The sequence below is a fragment of the Dipteris shenzhenensis genome, chromosome 15 (assembly GCF_047967505.1).
Source record: "Dipteris shenzhenensis isolate YYH24624 ecotype China chromosome 15, Dip_SZ_1.0, whole genome shotgun sequence".
Classification (NCBI taxonomy): domain Eukaryota; kingdom Viridiplantae; phylum Streptophyta; class Polypodiopsida; order Gleicheniales; family Dipteridaceae; genus Dipteris; species Dipteris shenzhenensis.
The window spans coordinates 5148327-5174518 of NC_141610.1; the positions used below are offsets into that span (position 1 = coordinate 5148327).

The following is a 26192-nucleotide window of genomic DNA, read 5'->3' on the forward strand; positions in this document are numbered from 1 at the left end:
TTCACGACATTGTCTTCCCTCGGCTCCTGAGGATGGTGTGTCGGAGACAGTGTCCAACATCACGGCGTGGAACATTTGGGTTGCGCATTGCAGCCTAATGATGGGAGGTCATCGAGTTCCACTGGCAGCCACTCTGGTTGCTATATGGCAGGATATCATCTAGATTGTGCGTGCCATCTGGGAGCGTGGGACATCTGACTCTAGAGCGACCGCTGAAAGGCGGCAGCATTTATGCAAGGCATGCTCTGCAGGGGTTTTTTACTTTCTCATGCTGTGAGGGATTTGCTGGTTGTATAGTCTTGTTAGCCCCTGTTCCTGCGATGCCCTAGGCATTGAGCTGGGTTCTCAGGATGCAGGCTGACCTTCGCCAGGCTTGAGGTTTTATTTCCAGTTAGCACCTTTGGGACAGCCGACTTATATGGTTTTGTTTCCAAGCATTAATAGAAAGTTTCTTTTTTTGTTTAAAAAAAAAGGGCTTTTGTCCAGCTTATTCTCCAATCGGTCTTTGGAGTTTAGCCATGGTATTACATATCTCAAAATATTTTATTAATTTTCCTTTTGTCCAATCCTCCTCATGAGGTTGTTAATCTCCCACATATCTTTGTGCTACTTTTTAAGTTTGAAATCAGAACATTTTTTTTCCTGGTTTCTCTTTTGGCCAGCCCTTGTGATGATGTCTAAGTGCCCCTCTATAACTCTGACTATTTTTATATTTTTGAATTAGAACGCCCCTTTTATTTCTACAATTTGAATTCAGACGTCCCTTACATTCTGCCTTTCTACAAATAGGGAATATGTTACAAGTTTGTGATTAATGCATGAGTGGCGTCGCTTCTGTTGTCTCATATAAGACTTTGGTGGGGAACTGAACTGCCCCCCATTAAAGGAGCGAGCTCACCAAATCTTATTTCACAAAAACTCTTTCAACTTCCTCAAGAGTCTTTGAATTAGTCTTGGAATCAACATTTAAAACTTGTAAGGATTTTTATTATGTTTTATGTTTAAGTTCATAGGGTTGCATGTAAGCGTTGTCTCAATTCTTGCTTAAGTTGGATGTGCTGAATACAAGCAATGCTTGTTAGTGTTGTTTTGCCTGTGGCAAGGTTTATCGTGTGATCTGTAGTGAGATGATATGATGCTGTAGGAAACTTTATGACTTTAATTCTATTTGCTGAGTACTGGAAGTATACCGGTTGTATTCTTTCTTAACCAGTACAGGAAATGAGTGCAGGGTGATTATGAGACTGCGGCTGTATACTACAGGGCATCAGTTCAAGAGCTGAAGAATCCAAAGGACTTTGTTCTACCTTATTATGGTTAGTAAGTAGCTACTTATACTGATAAGTAGGAGAAAACAATGGATTTCTGTCTTTGCCCGTAGCATATGCATCCACGAGGAGATAGAAGGGATTTTAAGTACTCATGATGGGGTTGTTTAAAAAAGAAAAAGAAATCATAACGGGACCATTAGTCATAGATACTGTAGATTATATCTTTACTGGCCTGACTTGTCCACATAATTGTTTGACAAACTATCGATACACTTTATGATTCAGTAGCGACCATTCAGAATCCAGATTTTCCCCCCAAGGAATGCCATGAAAATTTCTCGCCCAAGCTAACTGATTTGTGGAATATGTGGTATCTTTATGTGATATTCTGTAGTCTTGGTTAGTCTTCTGAGACTTATTCTGCAGTGTTTGGCTAATATGTACTTTATGGATAGGGCTAGGGCAGGTACAGTTGAAGCTTAATGAATTGAAAAGTGCTCTTTCAAACTTTGAAAAGGTCATGGACGTTCAACCTGAGAACTGTGAAAGCCTCAAGGTAATTGTGAATGCTTGTTGGTGCGAACAGAAAAGAAAAGCTTGACCTTAGTGATGAAGGAAGCTATAATTTTTTCTGCAGGCTGTGGGACATATTTATGTTCAACAAGGCCACAATGAGAAAGCATTAGAAAGTTTCAGAAAAGCAAGCAGGATTAATCCACATGATGCTGAGGTAGATCAACGTTTTCTCCTTTATTGGCCTTTCTTATGTGTGTGAATGTGTAGGCAAGTACCTGCTACATACAGAATCTTGTCCTACATATGTCTTAATGTACATTCTGTAGTTGTGGAGTGCCCCCCTCCCACCCCTCTCTCCCCCCTTCCCCCCTTCTTCCTTCCCCTCATGCATACAAGGTCATGCTTTTTACTGCCTTTGTGTCAACATACATATAGGAGCAATATAATAAACACATATATGAACGCACAGATGCAAACCCTACATGCACCAATGCGCACGTGCACTCTCACTCTAGGCACATGAACGCACATGGTTACCTAGGCCTATATGCACACAGTTGTCAAACTGCATAATGATTTTGCTCAAGAGAAACAAATGCTATGTTAAAGACGAAAATGTTGAGAATAAGAACAATTTGTAGGCAGCAGATCGTCCTACGATTGTCTCTTCTTCTTGTTTTGCAACTGTTGCACAGGAGAGAGCTGCCGATTAGTGCTGCAGAAGAGCTTGGCAACCTGAAAGATTTGTTGTGTTTTTGAATTGGTTTTGGCCTTCACATGTAGCTTATAGGAAGGGTTCCTTTGTATTTTGACCTGGAATAAGTAAGATAGTGTCTGTGTACAAGCAAGGTCTATCACACGTCTGAATTTTAATGCTACAGAAACAATGCAAATATCATACTTGTGGCCTTAGGCCAGCCTTTTGTCCAGGGTGATAGTGCTGAACCGATTCTGCAAGAATGCGTCAATTGTGTGTGTTGTTCAATGCTGAATTCAGAAATTGCAGAATCACAGAAAAGAGACTACATCAAAATGGCCATCCATTGGGGAAAGAGCGCCCTCATGAGAGAATTTGTTGCTATGTTGACGCGTATAGGCAAGATGTGCATGAGAGAAGCTTATGTATGCAGCAAGATGGTTGAGAAATAATGCACGTTGACACATGAAGAGAGATACCAATTTTGAGTTGACTCAAGGACCATCTTCAAATTTAATCTATCCTTAGCCTATGACTACGATTTTCTCTGTCCTAATGCAGCCTTCTCCATCCTACACCCCCTGGAACCTAGGCACTTGGTGCATATTTTTATTAATAAATATTGACCAATATTATATCATTTCTTGGTACTGTCCATACCACTCAGTCCCATCAAATCCCCCATTGAACATTCAAGGTGGAGGCAACATAATAAGGCCATCCTGATAATAGTGTCAATATTGCAATCCATTAGAGGTTTCTATTGGTTCCATTTAGAGTTCTTGATATTATTGTATTCAAAATCAGGTATTATTGGAATAGAAAAATATGTTAGCGGCTTATCTCTGGTAAGGGATTTTTCATTGAATCTTTTTTTAAAAAATAAAGTGTTATGTTATGAACTAGTCTCTATTTATGGGCTGTGCATTGTGATTGCGTGCACACTTGCTCATACGCATTCTTGCACACATGTAACATGCACACTTGCTCATACACACACCCGCATGCATATGACACATGTCATATGCACTTGACAAACTGCCCATTCCGATGGTCCCAAACGCATACGCACACACGCACCTTCCTAACCAAACACAACAGGGCGAATACGTGTGCATGTAGACACCCTCTTGGTCTAGCAAAGTGTATCATTGGGCAAGGGTATCTTCAAAGGGATCGAACCATAGACAAAGTTGGGAATTCCTAAGGCTATGGGACAGTTGGAGATGACATGTGGTAAGACCTATAGTAAGACTTGACTAAATATCCTAGCTTGAGGATTGGGTTTTCTATGCTAAAAGTAGGGTTTTGTAGTGTTTGTCCTAAGATTTAGGTTCAGTTGTGGTACTAGACTTGGTGGCTTGAACCCTAGCTCTAACCCAAAAGGGAACTGTTAAATCTTGCTGCAGCATCCCTAGTTTGTCTCAAGCAAAAATTCTTTGATCTTCAGGCTTTGGCAGTTTGTGTCCTTCGAGATTTTCAAACATTACCGTCCCGTTTTCATGACAGTATATAATCCAGTCCACACTCGTCAAAGTTTTTGTTTTTTGGCCCCAGTTGGATTAGATGCAAGTATTGGCTCCAGGCTTGAGGTTTATGTTTGATAGAGCCCTACAACTAAGCAGTGAATCACGTGTTTTGTGCTCTTGTGTGTATGTGAAGAGTGTGGTAGAGGCTCTTGAGAAGTGAGATATGGGAGGACACCCCACAATATGCATGTTTGGGGTCGCATACACTTAAGCAGAATTTGTACAAGCACATATGTTGGAAATGGCAGCCAGGAGTGTGAGATGATTTCAAATAGACATGCATGCTTGTGTATGTACTGCTACATACAAGTTCTTGGGAAAAGGTTTTGCAGAGTAATTGTAGAAGTCTATAAGCCTGTGCTGTCAAGGTTGATGACAGCTCATTTCCCTGATCTGATGGTTGCAGGCTTGGATAGAGATGGGAGAGCTCCTGGTGTCTACTGATATAATTGGTGCACTTGAAGCTTTTAAGACAGTAAGGATTTCTCTGGAATGATGTGGCTTTTCACATTTTAAAACACACATCCTGGCCAGCATGAAACACGGGTGAAGCTTTGTTGAACATAGGATGGGACAGTGGGGACAGTTTCTTCTGCTCATAGATGTCCAATGAGTTGCTCAGGAATCTGTTTAAGCTTTGTTCATTTGTGCTTATGCTGGGATTTCTTGGCAGGCACTGAATCAATTGAAAAGAAGCCCTGACAGAGTGCCCAGCGAGCTGCTCAACAACATAGGTGTCTTACACTTTGAGCGTGGAGAGTATGAGGTGGGTAATTGGCACCGTACTTCCATGAATTTCTTCCAATTGTTGAAGGTTTTTCATGTTACAAAGATCTGCAAGCAGAGATTTGCTTGGATGACACGTGTGTGTGCCAACAACGTGTGAAATTTCATATTTCCTATGACGGACGTAATAAGGATTTAAGCAGTCTTTTCATATATGGCCTAATGTCTCTCACCATGTAGCTCACTGTTTCATCTTTTTAAAAACAGCTAAATCCAACTTTTAACTACAATTGGATGAGGACTAACCTAGCATTTGAATGAAAATTATTGACAATATGACTGACATGCTGTATATTTGTATCAGCTGGCGCAGCAGGCTTTTAAAGAGGCATTGGGAGAGGATATGTGGGCAGATCTGACTACTGGACTTCTTAAAAGCCTGGATATTGATGTGCCTGCTGGCTCGTCCCATGATTTTATAGGGAGTGACTTTTTTTTCCGCCTAGAAGATCAAGGAGTATCTTTGGATGTACCTATTGGAAAAATAACGATTCTTTTTAATCAAGCTAGACTCTACGAGCAGACCCATGAGCTAGAGAAAGCAACATTTTTATACAGACTTATATTGTTCAAGGTTATTCTCGCAATACATGCAGCCATATCCATATGTACATATATGCGCCTGCTTTGTGTATTTATTTTTATGAAGTTTTCTTTTGTGGAAATCCTTATGTGTTGAAAATGTTCTGTGCCTCAGTGCCCAAATTACATTGATGCATGTCTACGACTTGCAGCTATTGCCCAAGCAAATAACAATATAAGTTTATGTATGGATCTGGTAAGTGAAAGTAGTCTATTTCTGATTTTGACTAGTTTATGATGCTGGCATGAGAAGTCCTAACTCCTCAAATTGATGTCTCGGTGATACATTTCGTGAATAAATATTCCTTAGCGTTTGTACCCCCTTTGTACAAGTATATATACAATTAGGTACAACTTCATTTTGTATTTGAAACATTATAGATCACTGAAAAGCACATTTTGTTTCATGAACAGATATCTGATGCATTAAGGTTAAATGAGAATAATGTCGACGCTTTATCATTTCGTGGTAACATGGAGCTGAAGACAGATGATTGGCTCAAAGCGAAGGAAACTTTCAAAAGCGTTCAGCAGTTAACAGAGGGGAAAGATGCCTATTCTTTGCTTGCTCTGGTAACATAATGCCCTGGAACAACCATTTCTGTGTTTACTGGCATTTCTTGATGATGGCTGAGAAAGTCCATTTTTATGAATTTGATTGTCATTAAGAATTCATGTACTTGTGCACGCACATGTATACACTATTTCAAACCATGTAAATAAACTTTTACTTTCATCATATACGAGTTAGTGTAAGATGTGTTCTTTCCAAGGGTGATAATTCTGGAAGAAAGAAATATGCTTGACCAAAAGTCAAAGCCAGTCAAACAGGTTAAATTGACCTTTTTGAACTTATCACGACCATGGTATTTAAACCAATATCCTTGAGCTCTGTTAAATTAAGTTAAGCTAAGTTAAGCCTAGGGCATGGACAAGACGCTGTTCCAACATTGGTGCTTGAATACGTGCACAAGAGGCCTAACAGATTGCACAGCTGTTGCCCCAATCTCCTGATGACACGTGCCAACCTCTGAGATCACCAGTCTTCCAAACTGCTCAGATTTGAATTATCTTTACATTAATGTGATCAGGCTACCTCACCAATGCCCCAGCCACTATAGCAGGTGAGGCAGAGACCTCGAGATCAAGACATGGCACATTCGACAGAGGACAGATATACAGATCACACTAGCTGACATCTCATCTATGTTTAGACTGAGGATATGGCTGATAGGGGTTACTGTTGCGCTTGTCAGGCGTAGAGCCGCACGAGGTCACGACAGACTACACTTCCAGACAGTAGGCAGCGATCTATCACGGGTTTTTTGCCTGCACAGCCTAGCCCGTCACTGAGCATACTTTTGACATTTCATGCCGTGTGTGTGCTGTATTGTATTGTATTGGATTAGGCTGTATCTGCTATGATGGTGATGATGTTAGTGAGGACATGACTATGGTGACATTGATGATGATGACATTGACTATGTCCTACATAGTGTTCCAGCATGGGTTAGGATGCTCTTTCAGTAGATCCACCCTTTTTGCTCATTGTATCAGGTTTTCTATCAGTCTCATAGACCCATCGGTCTTTAGTAGACTTTAAGAAACTTTCTTTCTTTCTTTCTCTCTCTCTCTCTCTCTCTCTCTCTCTCTCTCTCTCTCTCTCTCTCAGTTGAGGCTATTCCTACCGATTTCTAGGATTCTGGTTAAATCTGGGTAGTGCATGATTTCTGCTTGGTGATGTGCTTTCCCCAAGTTTTCAATGGTTTTAATTGATAATAAAAACCTGAAGCTTTCTATAGTTTTAGTTGTAAGGTTGGTTGGTCTCATAGAATGTATATTTGATGGCTAGGGAAATTGGAACTATTATGCGGCTGTGCGTGGGGAGAAGAGGGACTCGAAGCTGGAAGCAACTCACTTGGAAAAGGCCAGGGAACTCTTTCATAAGGTGGGGCAAGGAATCTTTCTTGTAAGGCATATTGAAAGCTCCTTGGTTCTCAAACCTGCCCTGCTTTTGTAATCGCTATTGTTTTTTCTTGGGTGAGCTAGGGAAGCAGTAAGGCAATCCGTCCCCCCCGGGGGAAAGCCCAAGTGTGTTCCATAATTTCTTGCATATCTCATGTAGGAGATTTTCAACTCTTTTCCATCTTTTTGTATTGAACTTGTATTGAGGAAGCTATTCCTTAAAAAAGCAGATAGATGTGTAGTTGCTTATCTTTATGAACAGAAGCCATACATAAACAAATGTTGCATAGGCCAATAGAATGCTCCTAAACAAGACAAATTAGTGGACTCATGATGATTTTGTACGTCATTTGCCAGTGTGAATTTTAAGAACTGTGGATGTTTTTTTCGCACTTGTACGGCATCATGGATTAACAGTGAGAGCCACCATCACGATGCTGCCAGACGAGAGGCGCACATACCACAAGCGGCACGGAGAGTGACCAGAGCACAACCGGTCTATCTCAGCCCTTCTCAAAGGAGCCAAAGAGGAGGCGCCACTTTTGACATAGCCCATCAGATACAAAGATCAAGGAGACCACGCCCTCTGCCACCCTGAGAGACAGCTCGACAAACACAGAAATGAGACAATAATAAACATAATCTTTGCTATTTCATGATTGCTTAAAAATAGAGCTATTGCATTAGGTAGTGATGCTACAAGGAGATCAAATGTTTCTGTGATGGCAGGTACTGTCACAGAAACCGAACAATATGTATGCGGCAAATGGTATTGGCATCACTTTGGCAGAAAAAGGGCAGTTTGATATTGCCAAAGAGATTTTTACACAGGTATGCTGTGTTCAAATGTAGGTAACAGTATTAGATTTTTTGCAATGTTGCAATTTTGATGCTTTTGAATTTAACTACACTAAAATGTGGATCATCAGTCATGCAAGCAAACCTTGAGCCTAGCTGACTTTTGTTCATGCAGTGACGGGCTTGCATGTGACAAAGTGCAGTTCGCCATCACAATTATGATATGGATAAGACTAGTATTAATCTCACTGTTTTCTAACCTCTGCTCTTCTGCCAAATCTTAGAAAATGGACCTATATTCTTGGGGCTTGTGAAATGCGTCACCGCTGTCCTGAGGTGAGCATAAGCTTTTGCGGCGGGATGCATCTTAGACTTCACAAGCAGTTGTAGCTTGAATGAAGAGATTTTGGACTACTTTTTGATTAACCTTCTCCTTTAGTGCTAGCCTTCGTCATGGCTGAGTCTGCCCTTCACCTCCGGAGTGCCGACAGAAACTCAGTACAAAGACTTTGTATAAATGGATGCTCAAGTATGTGTGGGTGTGTGGATTTGTATGTGTGAGAGCATATTTTTATACTATGGTCTACACCCACTGTTGGGCGCTGATGATGTCAGTGGGGATGTGATAGTAGCTAGTCCCTACTATACATGATGGAGCATTGGAGTTTATGGTTTCAATCTTATGAGTGACTATCGTGAGATTGAAACTGCACTATGTTGTGTTTTTAGAGGATGTGTTTGGGAATGTTCCTGGATTCATCTAGGTATATGTGGAGTGCTTACTACTACTGCCCACTTCTTGGGGCTTGCATGGTGATACCTAAAATTATGAAACAGTTCTCATGGAAGCTTCAGCCATAGGCTACTTGCATGTCCGTGTCCTTATTAGAAGCAAGTTGGAGGGACGATTGACAGATGCAGCTAGAATGACAAATTATTTCTCCCTTTTTCTGAGTGTCTTTCATGTAACTTAACCTGAACGTGATTGCAGACGGCCCCTGACAAAGTTGCTTACTTTGCCCCAATGGCCCTTTTTGAAGACCTACCTGGCCTGGAACTCACACGACAGCAGCATGATGGCATGGCATGGAGGGCACCTCCTGGAGCAGCATCTTGCTGCGTTTCTGGACTGCATCAGCAGCCCATGTGCACAGCAAATGGGCCTTTATATAGGCCTGGACCAAGCCCACTTGGGTCGGCCAGGTCAGCCAGCAAACAACCGACCAAGGCTGGTCGGTGGAGGGCCCTACAGGTCGGGAATACAGCAGGGGGCCGACCCCCTGCTGGTTGGTTTTTTGTGCCCAGGCCCCCCCAATCCCCCTCATTCTCCATCAACCTACACCTGACGCCTTGCACCCAGGCAGCGTGTAAGGAGAGAGAGAGTACTCAGTTTGTGACAGCAACCTTTGCTTCCTTTTTTGCTCAGTTCTGAGCTTTATCATCCCACATTCTATGGATGAATACATATCTGAGTTTTGTCTCTACCTCTCTCTATCTCTCTTGAGAAAGGTTTTGTGTATGAGTGTGATCATCTATCTAGTTTACTGAGTGTTGTATGAGCTGCGATCGGAGTGAGGTGTGTGAGAGATTCTATCCTCCTATTTCCAACATTGTGTGCTGTAGGATGAGAACCATCTGATCATCTTCCACATCTGGTGGAGCTTTTATCACAGGTTTTTGTGGGAGCTGACCCTAGAAAAGATTTCAGCAACTAATATGGAATGCATCATAAATTTTCCGAGGATCTGATAAAGCAAGCCTCAGTGTTACGATCTGAAAGTCTTGTAGTAGCTGAGATAACTCGATGTAGATTTTGTTTCTGTTTTTGCCTTTTCAAACCTGAGAGGAACCTATGTTGTTCTTCCAACTAAAAGCCTTCCATCTCTTATCTGTGGTATTAGCTTTGCTTTCCTGGGACTTGCTTTCATTTATTTATAAGCTGCTGGCAAACCCTATCTTTTGTCTGCATACGTGGAGAAGGTAATGTCTTACCATAGAGAATCTCAAAAGGAACCATTCTCATCCCATGTCTTCTTTGGTAGTTGATTTTTGTTTGGAGCTGTCTTATCCCTTAAAAACCAGTCTTCGGTTTCGAGCATTCTTGTTTGCTACAAATCCGTTTCTGTGGGAAGTGAATGTGTTCTTTTCTATATTGAGAGCCATGTCAACAATGTCTCAAAGCCCTTTGGACCCAACGATTTCACTTCGTTTGGAATTGAATGTTTTCAATCTCACAGAATGTTATCGATTTGCTCCCTTTGACTGTTTTTGCTTGCAAAATCCAGATACAAAATCGCTTAGTTTCTCATCAACTTGTTGTCATAGAACATCCCACTGCACCATAATGTCTCGCTCAAAATGCTTAGGGAGAAAGTGATCCTGTTTTGTGTTTTGAAGCATAACTGAGTGTGAGCCTGCTGGGTTGTGCTTCAGATGGCTGCCCACCACAAAGCAGTCTGATCTTCAAGATATATGGCATCAAAGCAAATATATGCCTTGTTGGAATAGCCCTTGTCTTCCATATGCCTCAACCATTGCGAGAAAGTTTCAGGTTTGTCTTCTCCTTTCTACTTCTTGAGTTTCCATAATTTATCCCAAGTCTCCCCGGATTCTTTCCTTGTCTTCACGTGCCCTTTGAGCGCTATGTGAATGAGGGGATGAAATGGATGGAGAGGAAGAAGAGGAGGAAGGACATTTCGGTGGAAAGGATCTATGCCTTCTTCTCCTCCTGTTTCAAGAAGAGATGATGTAGGACATCTTTCTTTCTGCATCTTATGGGACTACGTCCTCTTTGTTCGGATGTTGGATGTGTTTCCTTTTGGGGTGATAGAGACTTGCTTCTTCGCTTCTTGGAAGTTGTAGATTCTGATATTGTTAGAGAAAAAGAGACATGTGTCTTCTTGCATGAATTGACATAGATTTGGATGGACTTCTAGTTTCCTTGATTGTTTGTGGCCTCTTCCTTTGATGGATTCCCATAATGGTTGCTTATCATGCTCGAGCGAACAATCAAAATATCTAACACTTTTGGTAGTTGAAATTTAAAACATGAATTCTACACAAAGAGCCCTTAGAATGAAGTAAAATCCATACAATAAAATTGACACAGTGCACTGGATGGAGGGGAAAAGATGGGTCGCTCCCTAGTGGGAATGTGATACATAAAATAGTAGATAGAAAGTTATTTTGATTGATCTTCCTAACTACCAAAAGTTGGAGCAAGACAACGAGAAGGACAATAATCGATTTTGTAAATTTGCCTCCTAAAGGAATATACAACCGTTGAATAATTTGTGATCTCAACTCAATAGCATGTCATAGGAAATCCAATCTAGAGAGGAGAGACCCTGAAAGAACTCCATCAAGATTTTGCAAACTTAACAGTAATTCAAAAAGTGATTTCCAATAAAGTTAGAATATCCAACAATATCGCTGGAGGATAGAGCACTGTTGATGAATGATCACAGTGGTTCAAAGGGTTTGAGAATCATAGTCTAGATAAGGAAGATATGTCAAAAAACAGAATTTTACTTAAGAGCTACTAGATGACCTCGGATGTCATCCTACAAGGTGTGAAAGAGTAGCAACTTTTATGTAGGATGATTGTACATGTTGAAGGAAACAACATGTGGACGGCAGCAAGGACAGCTTGAAAAAGCTCTAAAAGGAAAATTATTATTCAAACGGAGAAGAATGAGCTCTAGAAAGAAACTTCTAGGCTTTGAAATCCAGGTTGTCAAGAAAAGCAAGCTTTTCAGCCTAAATTAGTATTAGGGTTGCAAAATAATATTTTTGATGATTTTCAAGAAGTTTAAAATAATGGTCCGTAGAAGGGACCCTCGGATGATGACATTTCATAGACCAGCTCTGAGATTTGTGTACCTGAAAGAGTTTGGATTTGATGGTCATCGAACAAAGATGGATCTGGTGATAAAGTTTTAGAGCATGGTTTCAGTAGCCACATCAAGGGCTTGGATCTGGTCGCTTCTGCCCAAAACAAGGGCGTGGTGGCTAATGTTTTAGGCTCAAATCTGATTGTCGCTTTTGTATTCCCGAATCCCGAAGACACTTCCCAAAGCCCAGAGCTTGAGGTAAAATTTTGAGGCCATCTACTCAAGGAGAACACTTCTGTGGGCTACATACCTGATGATGACGAAGTCAACGGCAAGTCCCCTTTGCCTCAAAATCTCATGCCTGCCTTGGTACCTTCAAATCAAAGATGTAATCAAAGGCTAAACCATCACGAGAGTTGTAGTGGGGATTGGACCGGTAGAGACAACCATATTGTCAGACCTAGAGTCGTTGACAAAGGGGGATGAAGGCGGAAAGGTCTTCTCCACTGAGACCAGACTTGATGGAATGTACCGAATCTTCCAAAAGGAGATGCCAGATTCAATTTGGCTATCCTAAATAACAAAGATATGGAGGTAAGCAATGTTGGTATTCGAATAATTGACTGGGGGATGATTAAAAGTCCTAGAAGCATCCACATCGAGATATTTTGGAACCCGAATGTGTAGAACTGGGTGAATACCCAAGCACTGAGTTCAAGAGTGATTTTCTTGGTTAGACTCAGAGTCACCCATTGAAGCATCTACACGAGTTTTCCCCTAGGCTGGGTGCCAAACCATTTCCATAGCCACATAAAACGACTGATGAGAAGATCAAGCCATATAGATCTTGATCTAGGCAACCCCCAAGAGCATAGACCCTTCCCCCTATTTAGGTTTGCCATCTTATCCTTTGTATCTTAAAAATTTGAGAATCCTTTTACCCACACTCAAGGTGTTTCGGATGAATTGCCAGGTTTGTAGTGCCGATATATAAGTTGTATTGGACCATACAAGACCTTTTTTTTCCTCTTAGATCGAAGTACAGTCTATGAAAGCTTGAAAACAATTCAAAGAGCCAGTTGTCCCATGAGGCATTGAAGGAGAATGTTAGCTACCTTGTAGCCTGCTTCATACGAAAGAGTACAACCAATGGATGCCTTGATATGTGAATGTGGGATTTTGCTGCCCATGGGCGAGGTCAGTTGTAGATTACATCAACTTGGAATTGCTGCTTTGGAAGAGCAGGAGCTGTTGCACCCATGCGAGGAAAGAAAGATGCAATCAACTGCATAGTTCGTGAAGCTGCTGAGATGGACTGATTGTGAGCTCTTTGTGAAAAAAATGTTGCAGAGGAGTGTGGCGATGGAGAAACTTGAGAGAAAAAGCTTGTGAAGAGAAACGGCCAGCCAAAGATAATGTTTTCTTATTTTGTGGCTCTCAAACCCTAATGGTTACAACCCTTAGGCACATCATTTTGTGTACATACTCATTTTGAAAAACCGCTTACCCTTTATTCATGGTGCATATGTACCTTAAGAAAACCTCTCCACCATCATATTACATGCTCATTATCTAAAGATGTAAGCTCACCTATGACACCATATGATGTAGCAAGGGAGCAAGGCCAAGATCCCTATGGCAAGCCAAGATGCTTTGTAAACCCCATATCTAAATGTATCCAAGATGGCACATGGGGGAGTGTTAGAATATGTGTGTGCCAAGAAGCACATAACCATGTGATTATGTCTCTAGAGAGGTGAGAAAGATCTAGGAGAGAAGGTGAAGAGATAAGTAGGACTACCACTAGTGAGTATGTGGTATAGAGAATGCCATATATTGGTATGATAGAACCACAAGAGAGGATGTGCAGTAGACAATGTCACATGGCGATTTGTAAAGGCGATCTTGAGGCTATCTATATATGAAGCCTCCCATTGCATGATTGACATGACATTGGAATAGATTGGATTGAGTGTGCCTTCTTGTGTCTACCTCTCATGGAGTTTCTTGTGTGCTTTGATCCCGCTTAGATTGTACGTTGATTTTGTGTTAGTGCGTAGGGGGAGGTGGCTTATTGGAGATGTCTGCCAATGTTGGTAGTATACAAGAACACATTGTTCTCGTAGATTGACCTAAAGTTGGCCAAAACGACTCTATTGGATCCCATTGTACCTTTCTTAAGGATTGCCCCTTCCAAAACCAGAGCCTCTTCAAGACGCGGTTGATGGTCCAATGCTTCCTCAACTCCCTACCACTTTGATTGTTTGCCATTGAAGTGAATCGAGCACTTGGTCATTAAGATGGTCTCGAGAGGTGCTTGAAAGGCCCATTGCAGATGCTTGAGGGCAGGTCATCGAACCCCATCCTTGCACCATCTATAGTAGTAAGTCATACTTTGAGAGGGATTCCAGTCTTGGAGAAGTGTATAGTCTAGCAGACCTTTATGGTTTCTTTCATCGTAGGCCCTCGCACGATGTCGCTTCGATGGTTGCCTTGATCTCCTCAATCCAACATTGACGATTGGGAAAGGCATCTCAGAGACACACACGCAGACACATGCACATGGTGTGCCAAGTGGACACACACAGAGACATAGGGACACTAAGTGGACACAGACTGAGACATAGGGACAAAATGTACGCACAAACACATAAATATATAGACTCTCTCTCTCTCTCTCTCTCTCTCTGAGCTGACAAATCTCAGACACATACACATACACATACTTTTTGTGTGTGAAGGCACATGCATATTCATACGCACACTAACACTATCACTAACACTAATAATATAGTGTACATACTTGGACTATATACACAATGCACACCACATGCACATACACAAACCGTAGTGCACGGTGGGCGCACAAACACACACACACACACACACACACACACACACACACACATTTTTTTGGGTGAAATCTTTGATTGATTATATTATATGAGTAGCAACCTCAAAATAAGGTGCTACAATTACATCAACTGAAAATTTCAGTATATGCCAAAAAGACCTCATGATCTATGCAGCGGGTCTGCAAGCAATCAAAGAAAGATTGCTGCAGAGAATGCCTAAAAAAGCCAAACAAAGAGAAAGTAGGATCACCAAAGACTTTACAATTCCTATATGTCCATAAAATCCATAGTGCCCAGTAGCGAACCCAAACGAAGAAAAGATGAAACTCTGGTATGGATGGATGAAACCTAAATAGCCAGAAGAACTTCCCAAACGGAACAGATGGGAATCTCGCTCGCAGGTGCTGTCGAAGCAGATCAAAAAACTCACAAGAGCATGGACAATGCCAAAACAAGTGAGGCACAGTCTCCGAAGAAGCAGAACATCTGTGGCAAAGTGTAGGAGCAATGTGTCGATGAGCTAATAGCTGTTCATATGGAAACACTCCCAAAAGAACTCGCCAAAAGAAAACCTGTTGCCGAAGCGGTACTTTATAGGCCCAAAGTTGCTGTAATCTTTTCCTCCACCACTTGGCTGGGCGATGCATTCGCCAAACAGAATCACCTCTCTCTGAAACCCAAGGTTGAGGCAAAAGGATTTTATACAATGCAGGTACAATAATCTGAGATAGCCTCAAAGGACGAGAAGAGGATCTTGGAGAAGTCAAAGTCCAATCTTCCAGCCGGTCGTGGAGTTCCAAAGGAGGAATCGGAACAAAAGCCGAAAGCATAGAAGTAATTTGTCGCCACAAAGGACGATAATGAGAGCCCAATCCATATGTAGTGGCTGCTAGAGAAAAGGGGAGCTGAGTACTAGCATCATCGATAACATCAGCAACCGAGGTGATGCCTTCAAACGAGACAAAGTAGGAACGTCGAGGTTCCTGTAAAGCCAAGGGAGGCTGAAAGACTTTCGACCAGTGAATGCTTTCAGCTCTCAAAGAATTCCCAAGCAAAGATTGCCGTCCATTTTATTCCAGACGAGAACGAACATGCTTCCAGTCAAGAAGCAAGCGGGAGACAAAAGGGCAGCCAGGCAAAGTGCCATTAGTGCAACCAAAAAAGAAATCCCAGTGATCGAGTTGCCAATGACCAAACTCAGAAATACTGATATGAGTGACCAGAGTCCTAATCATAAGAGCCCAAGGCTGATCACCTTGCAGAAATTGCAGCAACATTTTCCCCCTGTGGGCAAGAATATGTACATGAATATCCGTGATGTTCAATCCACCATGCATCTTGGGAGAACAAATGTGATGCATCGAAAGCAGCCTAAGACTTTTTCTGCCATGTTTGGATCGCCAGAAGATTTCCATAAAGACAGACATGAAAGATGTAAGATCTGCCTTAGTGAACATGATCAATGGCTTGTAAAATTGAATATATGCCACAAGGATGGACTGCACTATTCGAAGACGAATGTGCAAAGGCGAGGTTGCCAGTTTCCAATACTCAAGCTTTTTCTGAAGCTTAGCCGAAACCCAATCAGTTTGTTGTCGGCAAGTGAGTTCCCACCCCAAAGGGTAACCAAGATGACGAACAAACTGAGTGGGTGGAATGATATCCTCCGGGCCATAATAGACTATGCCAGTCTATCTGACCACACACACACACACACACACACAAACGAATCATGATAAACCACACTTACACATACAAAAATTACACATACACATACAAGAATAAAAAACCCAGCCCCCCTCCCAAAAAAGGCAACCCAAATTTTAAAATTTTTAAAAAAGAAAGCAAAACGAGCACAAAATTTTGGGGGGATGTTTTTGTCTAGAAGTGCCATGGTTCGGATGTTTTATAGAAATGTTTTGGGCAGAAACGTTTCTAAGCATTACGATTGCCAAAAACACGTTTTTGGGGTGCCAAGTTGGCTAAGTAATAACCAGGGCAGATCGGCCCAAACCTTCTCTTGATTACCTACGTAGGGCATGGGCTCCTTAGTCTAGAACCATTGATTGTTGGAGGTCAACATTTTCAATATCACTGAGGATCTGAGTCATGTGATTTGTCTCTTCCCTATTGCCTTTGAGTTATGTCCCTGTTGATCTAGGCCTAGCCCTCCAAAAGAATTGCTGCACTAGTTCACATACAGAGCATGGCTTGTACGCGCGCATGCATATGATGCAGCCCTCCCCTATGCGCAGGGGCTCAATGTAATTGAACTAACTAGGGCTAAGCAAAATTGGACTGCTTGGGGTCAAGGCTGGCTAATCTAGGATCTTGGATTGGATATAGGGTTAGGGGGTGTGGTCTAACCTAGGGTTTAGATTAACTAGACTTTGCATTAACCTTGGGTTGAGACTAGAGCTAGCGTGGATAGGTTTACATGCCGTGGATTGAACTAGCCAAAGAGTAGCGTGGCTATTCCTGGCTTAGTAGGGCTTATTATGGTAAAGCATGGACCCCAAGTAAAGTAAGCTACTTTGGGCATTTTGGGCTCATTGCTGATGATAGCCAGTACTTGGCCTATAAGTATGGGCTAGAGGCTCAGTGTCAAGGGGCCAGAGGGGTGGACTCTCTAGATGTAGACTTGTTGGCTAGTCTTAAAGGAAGGGGCATGTGGTATGGCACACATGTTTTAACCATGAAGCTGGCGGTGGTCTAGACCTTAGGATCGGGGGAGGCTCGACATAATGAACCTAGGCTGGGAGGTGAGCTGCTAGCTCAAACCCCTATGGGTTGTTTGCAGGATTGTCACGCCGTACTTTGGACTCTAGCTTGAAGTTGAACCCCTCCAGGGTCAGATAGTTACTTGTCCAGGTTTTGGGCTGTTTCACGTTGTGTATTTCAATTGCTTGGAATCTCTACAAGTCCTATCTTCTGGTATGTTTTCTTTTCATTGGTCTCCACCTCATGATTGATGTGAGCTTGTTCTCAGCTTGCATATAAAGCACTTTGTGAGTTACAGATATCCACTCCTCCTTTGTCAAAGGTCATAATCTCTGGTAGTTTCCTTATCCACTGTTTCATGTCATATGATTTTCTGTGGTACATGCTCTAAGGGAAACCTTCTTGTGGGGGAGATCTGATTTATCTTTTCCCCAATGTGGCATCGGCTTATTCTGTGGTGGCATCCCATTTGTAGTAGCTGCCATTGGCCTGCGGGGTCTGCATTCATTACTGGCAAGTTTTTGAGGTTGTGAATATATTGACATAGCTCTTCCTTTTCCTTGCATACTTGTCCCTGCTAGTAGCTGTGCATCTTGAATTCTAGCTCTTCTATGTCTCTGTTCCGCTTCAATGGTCCCTAGTTAGTTACAAAGCTTAAGTCTGGCATTTGGTTGAACTTCATTGTCTCCCAAATCCCATAGGGGTGAGTGCCTCAGCTGAAGAGTGCTGTAATGCCTTTCTTCTTCATGCCGGCGTTCCGGTTTGATGATAAAACCAGCTTGCATTCCTTCCTTTCAAATCTGAATCAGGCCGCTCCAAGGAATTACTGATAAGATGATAGTGATTGGTCTCCAGGTACAAGAGGCAGCAGCAGGAAACATAACTGTGGAGATACCTGATGTTTGGATCAATTTGGCACATGTGTACCTTGCACAAGGACAGTTTGCTCTGGCAGTAAAGATGGTGAGTCCTGTTGTTGTTTGTTGGCAATCTGATATCTTTCATTTCCTTTTTTGTGTATGAAAAGGTGTCTAGCTGTCTTTTGTTGCGCTTTATTATCATCACCATAATCTTGTACATGTAAGTTGATTCAGAATTTCACACATGTATTTGATATGCAGTACCAGAACTGTTTGCGGAAGTTTTATCATAACACAGACCCGCAGATATTGCTCTATCTTGCTCGTACTCATTATGAAGCAGAACAATGGCAAGATTGCAAATGCTCTCTTTTACGTGCAATTCATCTTGCTCCTTCAAATTATATGCTACGGTTTGATGCAGCAGTTGCCATGCAAAAGTTCTCCACTGCCACTCTTCAAAAAACGAAGCGTACTGCTGATGAGGTAGTCCCTTTTGTTGAATTTCTGCAACTTTTCCATACTTTTGTTGTATCTTCATACCAACAAATTTTTTCCCTTACGGGTAGTTCGTGCTGACCTGTACAGTTTTTTGCTTTTCAGGTTCGCCAATCTGTTTCTGAGCTGAAGAATGCATTGCGACTTTTCAGTCAATTATCTGGGATGGCTGGCCATCATTCCCATGGGTTTGATGGGAAGAAAGTAGAAATGCATGTGGAGTATTGCAAACACCTGCTGGATGCTGCTAAAGTTCACCTTGAGGCTGCAGAACGGGAAGAGCAACAGAATAGACAAAAGCAGGAAGTTGCGAGGCAGCTTGCCATGGCAGAGGAAGCGAAAAGGAAAGCCGAAGAAGAACGGAAATTCCAGGTTTGAGGTCCTGTTGTTTGAACTATGTATAGTATGACCAGAAGTTGTCTTAAGTTGGGTGCTGATGAAGCTAGTCCTTGCTATGTGTGATGGAGTTTATGGTTTTCAATCTTATGAGTGACTATCGTGAGATTGAAACTGCACTATGTTGTGTTTTTAGAGGGTGAGTTTGGGAATGTTTATGGATTCATCTAGGTATATATAAACATATGAACAACCTAACCACGAGATCACCCATTCAATGCTATATGTGTCAAGGACCCGACTAGGCCAAAGAGAGTCCATATAAGGGATAGTCTAATCAACCAATAACATGTTATAGAGAAAACTAGACTATGCCAGCTACACTGATGTCTGATGCACCAGCACCATTGTGCTTTGGGTGTAGAGTAGACCATCTTTTTAAGAATTTCCCGATGCAAAGGCCATCTAATTTTGCAAGACTTAACTTGTAAAGCATTGAGAGAGGATAGGTGGCATCAGTATCCTTGAATGTAATCACAAGATTGCATGCCAAAGCCCTTAATAAAGAGATTCACAAACATGCCAAAAGGGATAAAGCTAGCATGTGGTTATGCAGCTAGGTATGCACAAAGGCTATACCAAAATATTTAAGAGCTATTAATCTAGGCTCATATAAATTATTCTAAGAAGCTCATGTAATTTGAGTTGAATTTACAGAAGACGGAGTACTTTCTAGAGACTTCATTGTATGTCTCCAGTAGAAACCGATTTTCCTTTTCTCTAGAAAATAGAACCATTTGTATTATGCTTTGAAAATCTAGACGAGATCAGTTATCTCTGAGGGTGCTGATGAGAAAGAAAAACTGGCTATCTGCACGTGCTTCTCAGGGTTCCAGCTCATTGCCTGATTTAAGTCCAGAACAGACACACACATTTAGCATCTTGTGAGAAAATGGACGATGCTTCATCAGTTTTTGCTGGGCAGAAGTCCAGACATCTGACTGGAAAAGAACTAGAACCATTAAACAGCAGAAAAGAACATCTAATTATGATATCCACACAAAGCTAACACACATAATACCTTATCTACAGAAATTAACCAGAAGGCTCAAATATACGTAAGCTCACCCATAACCCACTCGCATAACTACAGATTCAAAACCCTCACACACCAACACACACATACTACCACACTAGCAGCTACAGGGCATGCCAATAAGCACCACATAGCTAGGAGTAGAAACAAAACAGTTCTAGGAGACCAAGTCGATTCCGCTCTAATCCTCTAACTAAGCAACCCAAAGACCCGAGAAAAGAAATTACTTTAAAGTAACAATTACATTACGAGTCTCTTACATTAACCCATCTAATTAATCAATGGATCAACTTTTCCATTATCACTTAAATCCAACCAAAGACAACCAATGTCATCCATATCATATAAGAAAAACAACGTCAAGCAAAACTAGGAGACCGTGAGCATAAATCATTAACCTTGAGGACTCCCCTCAAGTAAAGCGAAGGAAAGGGGAACATCCCAACTTGATTATTCCCTCTCTATACATACATGCATAGAGCGAGTTGGCATTTAAAGTTTCATTGTGAGATCTTGAGACTTTCTTTATTCTGTTGCGTAAGGGTAGCAAGCAATGCTTTTCTTTAGCATGGTATAAGAGCCAAGTGTTTCAAGAGCTCTGGTGTCTTTGAACAAGCAAGAGCAAAGGGGGAGGAGATACACAGGAATGCAACTGAACTTCTATTTCTCATTACGGGGAGAAGATCAACATTACAGACTATCTTCACATTTTCCATACCTAACCTCATTGTCTTAAGTCTGTTCACATACACCCCTTAAAGAAGCCATATCATCCACTATATACTGCTCTCTACATCCATGTACATATAAGTCTGTATCACCTATACATCAACAATCTCCCCCTCAAGCCCAGCATGAGCTTGTACATCACATAGGCCTAAAGCCTCTCTAAAAAAACAAAACTTATCTTTACCCAATGCTTTGGTAAAGATATTTGCAACCTGGGCATCTGTCCTAACATATCTCATGTCAATCTCTCCACTTATTACCTTCTCCCTGATATAGTGATAGTGGATCTCTATATGTTTAGTCCTTGCATGGCAAATGGGATTCCTGGCTAGTAGTATAGTGCTTATGATGTCACAGTATATCACAACTAGACCATCAATGCATACATCCAACTCATCAAGAAGTAATCTTAGCCAAGTTTCTTCACATGCTGCTATAGCAGCCCCTCTATACTCAGCTTCATGCTAGTCAATGCAACCGTGGGTTGCTTTTTGTCGCTCCAACTAATCACACCACTTCCAAAAGAGAATGCATACGCACTAGTAGATATTCTATCATCAACACTGTCAGCCCAATCTGCATCTGTATACCCATGCACGCATATTCCTCCTTCCTTTGCATAGAACAAGCCAACGCTGATTGTGGCTTTTACATTTCTAAATATCCTCCTCATTGCATCAAGGTGACTCTTGCAGGGCTTTGCATAAAGTGACTCACCGCACCTCTAATGAATAGCCCAAGTATGACCTAGTGATGGTGAGATAAATTAGGCTTCCAACCATCTTTCTGAACATTGTGACATCCTGCAAGTAGTTGCTATCATCAACCATCTTTGCATTTTGCTCAAGAGGAGTTTCTGTGGGTTTGCATGCTGTCTTACCATTATTTTCCAGCATATTAAGGCATAGGCCTTTGAATCACCATGAGGAGTATCAATGATCTCAATGCCTAGCAGTACTTGAGCTGTCCTAGGTCTTTCATGTCAAACTCCTACATCATAGTTGCCCTTGATGATCAAGTCATCAGCATATATGATTATGATCACCATTTTTGACTCATCTTGTTTTACATACGAGTATTCGGCTTTGGACTATCTTAAATTTAATCTCAGCAAGGTTTTACTTATCTTGTCACACCATGCCCTTGGTGTTTGTTACAGCCCATAAAGTGCTTTCCTCAACTTGCACACATGTATTGGAAACTTAGGGTTACATCCCCCTCTGACTGTAGCATATATACCTCCCCTTGCAATGAACCATTTAGAAAGGCATTTTTGACATCCATTTTTCATAAATTCCAGCCAAACATGAGCCAATGCAATAATCCGTATTTGTGAGTTTCATTATAATCCAAACCATATGTTTAGGCATAACCCTTTGCTACTAACATTGCCTTGTATCTTTCAACACTCTCATCTGATTTGCATTTAACTTAACCTTTTTCCCTTTCGGAAGTTTGAGAAGAGTCCATGTATTGTTTTTGTGCAATGCATCCATCTCCTCATCCATAGCATCTCTCCAATTTGAAATTTGGACAGCTTCTTCAAACCATGATGGCTCAACATGTTGCAATTTACTAACCATATATGCGTAGTGCATCCTCCTATAGCCATTGTATGTCAACCTATCCGCGGGATGTCTAACCCTTTTTTATCTCCTTGTTAGAGAAGTGACCTCTCACACAGAGGGTATCCCGTAACAGAAGATTGATAGCCCCGGAATTAGACGTGGAAGTGTTCACTATGGAATCAATGCTACAATAAGTGTATGTACTTCACAACATTCAAGTATATGTGCAGACTAGCAATAGACAATGCTCAAAGACAAACATAGAAGCAACACTTTATATTTTTGTCCTTGCATAAGAAACAATACCAAAGGTTCTCCTATCAAATGCCTAGCACCACTAGATCTCTGAGCGTTCTCCATTGAGCATATGTAGACTCTCTGTCCAAAGGATACCTCCACCTTGCTGTGTGGAAACCAGCCTAGGTGGACAGCACCTACTAGCTTTGTTTGCAGCTTCTCTAGATCTCCTTCACCCTCTGGGAATGGGCCCAAGGAATCCCTTGTCTGCTCTGTGTTGGTTGCTCCAGGTGATGAATGAATGAGGCACAATGGCCTCCTTTTATAGGCCCAAGGCCCGCCTCAAAAAACCGACCACCAGCCTCAATTTGTTCCCCTCATGATGGGTGAACAGTTTGAAGTCCTCAGCTCTCAGGGTTTGTTTCAACACTTTCTTCATCTGGCTAAGTCTGCAACCAAACACCATACCCGAGACATCATATCCCAGGTACAAATCCAGTTTACCCGGACCGTCAAGCTCCAACTGTGGTTCTTTGTTGTTGTCCCTCCATCACCTTCACAAAGGATCCTTACTCCTCTTTTGACCATTCCTCAATGTCTGACATCCTGACAGTAATACTGGAGTCCATGTATCTAATCTCAGCAGCACATGGAGTGTCCACGAAGAAAAGTTTCCCTATTGCCACCTGAGCTGACTCCTTTGACATTGAGCTGGCACCCTTCTTCTTCTGATCAACCTTCTTCTTTTTGCAATCTTTCACAAAATGTCATGGCTCATCAAAGTAGAAGCACTTCTTCTCTTTCTTCCTCTTCGTCTTGTTGTCTTCATCAGAAGAGCTCTGTTGTCAGTTTTGGGCTTGCCTTTGCCAGGCTTACCCTTGCCCTTGCCTTTGCTCTTGTCTTGAAGGCCTTGTCATCCTTGTTTGTACCATCATACTTCTTTTTCCGAGCCTCTTGCTGCAGCAGTAGTGGAACCAGCTTGTCAAAAGGCACCGGTGCCGCCTTGTGCCTTGCAATGTAGTCACATAACTATTGTAGCTTCGGGGGAGCATTCCCAACAATAGCCTTGCCATCCTAGTCGATCTCGTCCTTTGACCAACTGCCACCAGTTGATCCCGCACCACCTTCATCTTGGTGATGTATTCGTGTACCGATTCCCCTTCATCCATACTCATGTTGAACAGCTCTGTCTCGAGGTCCAATATTCTTGCCTCATTGTCGAGCTCGTATATATCCCTGAAAGTCGTTCAGGCCTCGTAAGAAGTATCCGCCATCTGAATATGTGGCAGTACCTCGTCCGCCGTTGTACCCCCATTAATAACCAAGGCTTGCGCATCTTGGATATGTCATGCTCTCACTAAGACAGGGTCTGCAAGCATTGTCACTGTAGTCGAGGTTGATGTGGCTGGAGTAGTCACGGTGGCCCGAGGTATCATAATGAGATCCTAAGATTGACTTTATTCTGCTGCATAAGGGTTAGCTGTAGGAGAAAGCAATCCTTCTCTCTAACAGATGTGATATTCTTTTGTAGGAATCTCGTTGTTTATTAATGCTCAGGGCAGCATTCTATGTGCAATGGTAGATCAAGCATTTGAAGGATATGTCCCTCCTCACATTATTTGAACACAGCTACCAATTCTCATTTACTAAGATAGAAAGCTTTCCACAATTTGCGGTTATGAATTCTAGCTCATCTTATATAGATTGCTCTTGTGATTTTGGCAATATTGCTTTTTGAGATGAACTTGCTCCTATTTTTGGATGCCATTGACTTAGTGGTATATTGTTGTAGGACCCTTGAAGCTTTTTTGCAAAATAAACTTGTGAACCAAATAGTGTGTCTAAGCTAGGTGGATCCTCTCAAAGGGGCTGGTGGGGCCTAATGTAGTCTCGTGTTGACTTCACGTACATTAAAGTCAAGTTTCGCTCTCAACATCTCCTATCAACTTCTTCTCCTTTGAAGAAGTGTGTGATCTACTATTGGAGGTTGTGTCCCTTGGTAGCCTAGACTTAAGTTAGGTGACCTCGTGTACAAAGAGTGTGGCACATCTCTGGTCTGGGTAGTCAATGAATGTGCTCATATCTGTGTATCTAGGGGTGAAAAGGCACTGATGTCTTACGGATCTTACAATCTGTGGGACATTGCATTAGGGCATGCTCCTCGGTCTCCACCTCATGTGTATCACAAAGGGTGCAGAGCCTTAGATTTCTATGGTGTCCTGTGGCTACAATTTGGTGTCCAATATCGATCTAGAATCTATGAGATGAGGTCCTGAGTTGGCGTATAGTGTTCAATATTGCATGGGAAAGATAATGAAGCCCTCCTCTTTGAAGTGAAGGAAATGCTCTTTGTAGAGGGCTTCTTGGTCCAATGTGGCTGCAGGGAGGATATCTAGATCCTATGGATGTATACTTGCCATAAGGCATCCCAGATGATGTGATGAGTCTCAAAATGTGTCAAATTCAAGAAAGGGACTTCTAGTGAGTGTTGATATGATGTTTAATGGTTGACAGGTAGGCCTTGTGATCATAACCAATTGGAGACTTGTGCATACTAGCTCTACTTATTTCCGTGCATGGACGATGATACAACCCTCTATAGTAGTCTGTGTCGGCTGCATCTATCTTAGCTGAACTGCCTGACTCATTTTAGATAAGTAATGATATGGAATGGGACATCTGTGTGGAATGGTCTCTATGCAAACTCTGCCAGGATGAGGTATTATTACATCTTTTCCTTGGACCATTAGAGATGGTATCACAACTTGTAGTCTCTCGAAATCAGTTCACTCATCCTCTATGAGATCTACTGTCCAAAAGTCACTTGCATGTAAGGCTCCTAGTTGAACTAGAGAATCAAAGAGAAGTGATTTCGTTCTATTGCACTGTAAGTGCTTGAAAGCACTCTCTCTTTTGTCTTGATAATGATGCATGTCCTCTAGGCAAGCGTGCATGTGCTCTTGGTTCATGGTAATCTTGGGACTATTGGCCCCCCCCCCCCAAGTATACGTAGTATTTGGCTATACCAACTGGCTCCACTACAAGTGTGAAAGTATCACATTGCAGCTGAGCGTCATTAGTGTTTTACCTATGTTGACTTTCATGTCTGGGTCTTGTAAAAAGGTTGCAAGGTTGTCAAATGCATCTATAGCATCTTTGCTATGTCTGAGATCAAACACCACATTGTCGACATATAGCAGGAGAGGTAGGACAGATTGTACTAGAATCAATTCTCGACCTCCTAGTGTATCCACAAAAGAGGCTAGCTCATCAATTTATAGGCCAAAGAGAGTGGGGGAGAGGTGAACTCCTACT

At 42.0% G+C, this 26192-nt stretch overlaps 1 protein-coding gene across 1 annotated transcript in view; it reads left to right on the forward strand.

The window, feature by feature from the left end:
- The window catches only part of ELF8 (binding protein), a 69256-nt gene that overhangs the window by 32145 nt on the left and 10919 nt on the right, over window positions 1-26192 (forward strand). The window contains exons 9-21 of the mRNA XM_087385725.1: window positions 1232-1316; window positions 1727-1827; window positions 1909-2001; window positions 4420-4488; window positions 4687-4779; window positions 5104-5373; window positions 5497-5577; window positions 5796-5954; window positions 7234-7329; window positions 8076-8177; window positions 18409-18516; window positions 18675-18899; window positions 19017-19283. Of these exons, the coding sequence (XP_087241851.1) occupies window positions 1232-1316; window positions 1727-1827; window positions 1909-2001; window positions 4420-4488; window positions 4687-4779; window positions 5104-5373; window positions 5497-5577; window positions 5796-5954; window positions 7234-7329; window positions 8076-8177; window positions 18409-18516; window positions 18675-18899; window positions 19017-19283 (1749 nt within the window). The remainder of the gene's footprint in view (window positions 1-1231; window positions 1317-1726; window positions 1828-1908; window positions 2002-4419; window positions 4489-4686; window positions 4780-5103; window positions 5374-5496; window positions 5578-5795; window positions 5955-7233; window positions 7330-8075; window positions 8178-18408; window positions 18517-18674; window positions 18900-19016; window positions 19284-26192) is intronic.